We start from the raw sequence: 5,050 nt of genomic DNA, 5'->3' as shown, positions 1-5,050 counted from the left end.
AAACTTTATTAAAAAATGTATATAAAATATTTGATTTGGAACAAGAACATTCTAGTAATCATACTTGTTTATATTCCGATTATCCTGAATTGGTAAACAGCTTTGGAATGAGGAGAAGTCAGAATCTGAATACCTCATTCCAACTCCTCAATTCAATTCATCTTATTTTCATTACAGATACATAAATACACTGCCAGTAGTCTTGTACAATTCTTAGTGACCTTCTCAGATTAAATTTACTTTTTTATTTGTTTTCGAACTCTTTATTCACAAATTTCAAACCAAGAGCTCTCACACAAATACCAAGAACTCGGAAGTATCAAAATCGAAACTTGAAAACCTGCTACACCACCAAGCAATTACTGCAGAAGGAACTGTTTATTAACAGACCACAGCAAGACGCTTAGTCGCGACTTAAAACGATATCATTCAAAACCGTACGTACATAGAAATTTAACAGCAGCGACACTATCCGATCACTATCAGTCTATCACCCATCAAAGAGTGGGCAGTATATCAACCCCGCATTTTGTATTTAAGGTCACATGTAAAACCTCTACATAGACAAGTCATGTTCTGATTTAGCATCACAAGGGTTACAGGAGGAGCTTCAATCCCTTCTTTTCTTCTTCCTCTCATTCCTCTCAGCCGAGTTCTTCAACTGCGTAAGGAAACGATAGACATTTTAGTTAACAGACAACATCTCTTTATATATTTCAATTGACATGACAGAATCAACAGTTTGGATGTGGGGGCACAAGAAATGATAAGATTAGGAATGAGGATATCAGAGGTAAAGTAGGAGTAACCGAAATTGAAGGAAATATGAAAGAAATCGGTTATGGTGATTTGGACATGTGAAACGAAGACCTACTGACGCTCCGGTTAGAAGATGCGATTACGGAACAGAGATTCAAGGCCAAAGGAGTAGAGGAAGATTTAGGAAGACTTTGGAAGAGACTATAAGAAAAGACTTGGATTACTTGGATCTAACAGAAGGACGTGGCACACAACCCAGCGCAATGACGTTCTAGAATTCATATAGCCGACCCCACTTAGTGGGAAAATGCTTTGTTGTTGTTGTTTGTATGACAGAATCAACAGTCATAGATATGATGGAAAAGAAGACCAAGACGAGGGTTTTGCTCTTAAAGCATTCAGGAGAACTTACCATGATAATCAGTATACGGACAAACACGGCAACAAAGTCGGTGAAAAGGGTCAGGGCATGCTTGACATAGTCCAGGTCACCATGGTGTGCCTTCTCAATCATTTCCTGGGTGTCGACTACCATGTAGCCCACGAAAATCAAAAGCCCGAAATACAGCTGCAACATAATTTGAGACAACAATTAGATGACTGCAAATTATAGCATTTCCCATCGGTCACATGACTAATTGACAATTCCTTACCTCAAACTTGAAAAGTGCTGCAGAACCCCCAAAGATAGAAGCAGCAAAGTGCAACCACATTAGCATAGAAAGGCCAGAAGAAAGCAAACCCCCCAGGTAAAGGTATTCCCGGCGCCTTGCCAACATGGCTGCTGCTGAGAAACAACCAAAGGCCAGAGCAGTTCCTCCAAATGCACTGATCAAGACACTGGCTCAAAAGAAGACAACAAAAAATCAGGACGATGAGTGAATCGAATTATCCTAGAGAGAAAAAATAATGGACATAATAGCTAATACATAATTTTGACACAACAAAACTGTTGTTAATAGATGCGGTCACTTCTATCTTAAGAAATACAAGTATTATAGCACATAAATGGTAGAAAGAAGAATAATGGTTCAAGAAGTTTCACGTCATTACATGTTACTCAGCTCGAACATCAAATCAAATAAAGAGTACAAATGCTAACACATATGTACCTTGGGTTAATCTCAATGGCCAGTTCAATTAAAGGCCCAATCGTAGCCCCCTCAAAGAGACCAGCAGCCATCAGGAGAGAAACCCTCTTCTTCTGCTCAACGGAATAAACACAACACATGAAAACCAATAAACAATTGCGATAACACAAATACATATGACTGCAGGAAGATAAAGAAAGTTAAACCAATAAATCCTACCTCTTGATAGGTTGGTGTGCAGAGTAACCACACCATGCAGCCCATGCAAGAAAGAGCGGTGATAATGCCTCCGATGTTCCACAGGATATGGAGGTAGGCTCCAGCAGCTGATGCAATGAGGGCGCAGCATAGAGTGAGGTAAACCTGCAAAATTTAAGATACCAATCAGTAAATCAAAGTCGTTATGGTTTGCACAAAACCGCAAAATCCATCAAACCAAATTCCCCAGCCAAAACCATCTAATCAAAGAAAGTCAAGCCACTAAAATGGGGGCATTCATACTTATTCCACTATCATTCGAGTAGTCGGCGAAATCAAAACATCCCAGAAAAGCAACTTGACAGAGAAAGAAGAACACGGGAAAGCCCCGCCCTTTGTGATTTTTTCATTCCCCACCGCAAATACAAATAACTACAATATTTACAAAGAAAAGCTATGAAAATACTCCCTAATCGCAACATCCACATGATCTATGAATCTCTCTATTGTTGTCCCTATTTCTCTTTTCCTAACACCAAGATTCTAGGTAACAAAACAAGTGAAAATCCATTCCCAATTGTGTATATAAACGAATTAAACCTAAACGGAACCCTAGATATCAAAATCAATACCTCCAGCACAATTTTCTCAGCACATAATTGTAACCATCAAGAGAAATTAAACGAAGGGGGACCAAAACCCTAACACTTCTCGCACCACGCCTAAATTGCTCGGTCTAATACACAAACAGTGAATATAACCAAGAATACAGAGAAAAATACAATGAAATTTTCTCTCTTTCTAAATGATTTTCTCGGCAACAAAACAGAATAGAATCAAACGAGGATGAAATCCACTTTGGAGAAAGAGGAATCCGTACCAATTTGAGATGATTCTGAACGACGGGAGAGATCTGACGGAAATTCTTGAGAGACTCGGAGGCCCAGCGGTTTCTCGATGACGTTTGGGAATCGAAGAAAGACGTGAAGGCGTCCATGGTTGCTTGGTAGGCAAGAAAGGAAGAGGGAGCAAGAGAGAGAATTTGCAGGCAAAAAGTGAAAACTGAAAGCAGATGCGAGACGGGGATCTGGAATTTGTAGGGGCTCCCTCAGATGACGGGTTTTCCTAGAAACTTCCAGTTTTTTCATCAACTCTAATTAATTAATTTCTGAAGCGTTAATTTACATCTTTGCCCTTGCGGTGTGCATCGGATCCGAAAAAATGGCGACTCCTGTAAGTCGGTAATTGGAGTAGTTACATTTTACCCTTTCAGGTTTGTAATTAATTTCAATTTTTTATAATATTTTTATAATATTTCACTTTTATATCTTATTTCTTATTTTATTTCAATATAATACCTCCGTTACATTTTTCATCAATTGATCCGTTAATAACTTACGTGGTTATTAAATTTGTACTACGTGAAAAAAAAAAATTTATTCATTAAAAATATTATAATAATTTACCCTATTTATTAAAATAAAAAAAAAACCCTAAACATATTTCCCTTCCCTGCAAGTTGCAACCCATTTTCCCCCTTCATTGCAGCTAAAGCTCAACTTACATAATATGGCTCCAAATAGCCATCCATTAAATCCCCCCAATCCACCACCAAACAATCCAACCCCCGCCACAATGCACACCAAGACCGACTCCGAGGTGACCAACCTCGCGCCGTCGTCCCCCACTAGATCCCCAAGCCGCTGCCCCATCTATTACGTCCAAAGCGCCTCGCGCGACTCCCACAATGGAGAAAAGACTGCCACGTCGTTTCAGTCTACCCCCATCATTAGCCCCTCTGGCTCCCCTCCTACTCCCATTCCTCCGTCGGCCGCCACTCATGCAAGTCCTCCTCCACACGGTTCTCCGGGTCACTTAAACCCGGATCCCAAAAGATTAACCCCAATGACGGGTCCCGCCACCACCGGAAAGGTCAAAAATGTGGAAGGAGCCAGCCGTCATTGAAGAAAAAGGCCTTCTGGAGGAAGAATACAGCTTTCCTCCATCGCTGCAGACTTCAATAGCAGGGGCTGGTGTGACTGGCAAAGGGACTTGAGTTCGGCAAGAAGACCATCATCGATTCGGAGGTTTTTGGGATTGTTCGGCGCAATTGGGCCGTTGACTTGAGGTTGTCGAGGTCCAGATCTAGGGATCGCTTGAGGTGGGGTGGGAGGGGTTGGGTTGCAAGGAAGGGATCGGGGAAGATATTTAGGTTTTTTATTTTTTATTTTTATTTTTATTTTATTTTAATAATAGGTTAAATTATTATTATATTTTAAATGCTTAAAAAATTATTATTTTTGCCACATGGTACATATTTGGCAACCACGTGAGCATAAATGTGGATCTCATATTTGCCACGTCATTACTTAACGGTTTACTTAACAGATTTTCTAACGGATGTATGAAATTAAAATAAAATGATAAGTAAATGTATGAAATTGAAATGTTTTAAAGATATTGTAAGGAATTGAAATTGATCCCAAACTTGAAAGGTTAAATTGTAATTTACCCTAAAAGGTATTATGTGGCTCATTTTTATTGGTTATCAATTAGTATAGGCTGATTGGGTGTGTTAAAAAAGCTTTTTCGCAACTTGGAACTAGATTTTCTTCTAGCTTGAGCTTAAACCTTCAATTCATTTTTTACGATAATCGAACCTAAAACCTTTCACATATAAGTATATATATATAATACTTTTTAAAATAATCAAGCATGTACGCAAGCAATCAAATATTTGACTATTATTAATATTTTTCTAATTGACATCATAAAGTCCTAATAAATTAATAGTAACTAATTTAGAAACATAAAATTAGCATGAATTTTATAAAGGGAATTTTAACGAAAAGTTCCCAGTACTATTTATTTTAACGAAAAACAAAATTTTACACTAAAAAATAAATCCTAAAATTATTCATTTTACCCTTTATTTTGTCATTATCGTTAAAACTCAAAGTTTTCAAACTTTTTTCATTAGTTTTTCTTTTTATAAAAGATTT

General features: G+C 38.1%; 2 protein-coding genes across 2 annotated transcripts; one reads left to right on the top strand and one right to left on the bottom strand.

Moving 5' to 3' along the window:
- Window positions 1-359: 359 nt before the first annotated feature.
- On the bottom strand, window positions 360-3,178 carry LOC126619520 (bax inhibitor 1-like). Its single transcript, XM_050287911.1, has 6 exons — window positions 2,929-3,178; window positions 2,070-2,213; window positions 1,872-1,963; window positions 1,413-1,599; window positions 1,172-1,327; window positions 360-661 (listed from the first exon to the last, which is right to left on the bottom strand). The coding sequence occupies exons 1-6, from the start codon at window positions 3,043-3,045 to the stop codon at window positions 611-613; spliced, it is 747 nt and encodes a 248-aa protein (XP_050143868.1). The 5' UTR covers window positions 3,046-3,178; the 3' UTR covers window positions 360-610.
- A 91-nt stretch (window positions 3,179-3,269) lies between these two features.
- LOC126619733 (extensin-like) lies at window positions 3,270-4,013 on the top strand. The gene is made up of 2 exons (XM_050288148.1): window positions 3,270-3,281; window positions 3,597-4,013. Exons 1-2 carry the CDS (start codon window positions 3,270-3,272, stop codon window positions 4,011-4,013), a joined length of 429 nt encoding a protein of 142 aa, XP_050144105.1.
- The last annotated feature ends 1,037 nt before the right edge of the window (window positions 4,014-5,050 follow it).

The sequence above is a fragment of the Malus sylvestris genome, chromosome 4 (assembly GCF_916048215.2).
Source record: "Malus sylvestris chromosome 4, drMalSylv7.2, whole genome shotgun sequence".
NCBI lineage: Eukaryota > Viridiplantae > Streptophyta > Magnoliopsida > Rosales > Rosaceae > Malus > Malus sylvestris.
Note: the sequence above shows the minus strand (reverse complement) of the source record. Positions and strands in the feature narration are given on the sequence as shown.

Coding starts and splice junctions, on each gene's coding strand:
- LOC126619520 (XM_050287911.1), bottom strand. CDS start 3,045: ATGGACGCCTTCACGTCTTTCTTCGATTCCCAAACGTCATCGAGAAAC. Junction 2,214..2,928: donor TTCAGAATCATCTCAAATTG/GTACGGATTCCT, acceptor TAAATTTTGCAG/GTTTACCTCACTCTATGCTG. Junction 662..1,171: donor TCCGTATACTGATTATCATG/GTAAGTTCTCCT, acceptor TTCCTTACGCAG/TTGAAGAACTCGGCTGAGAG.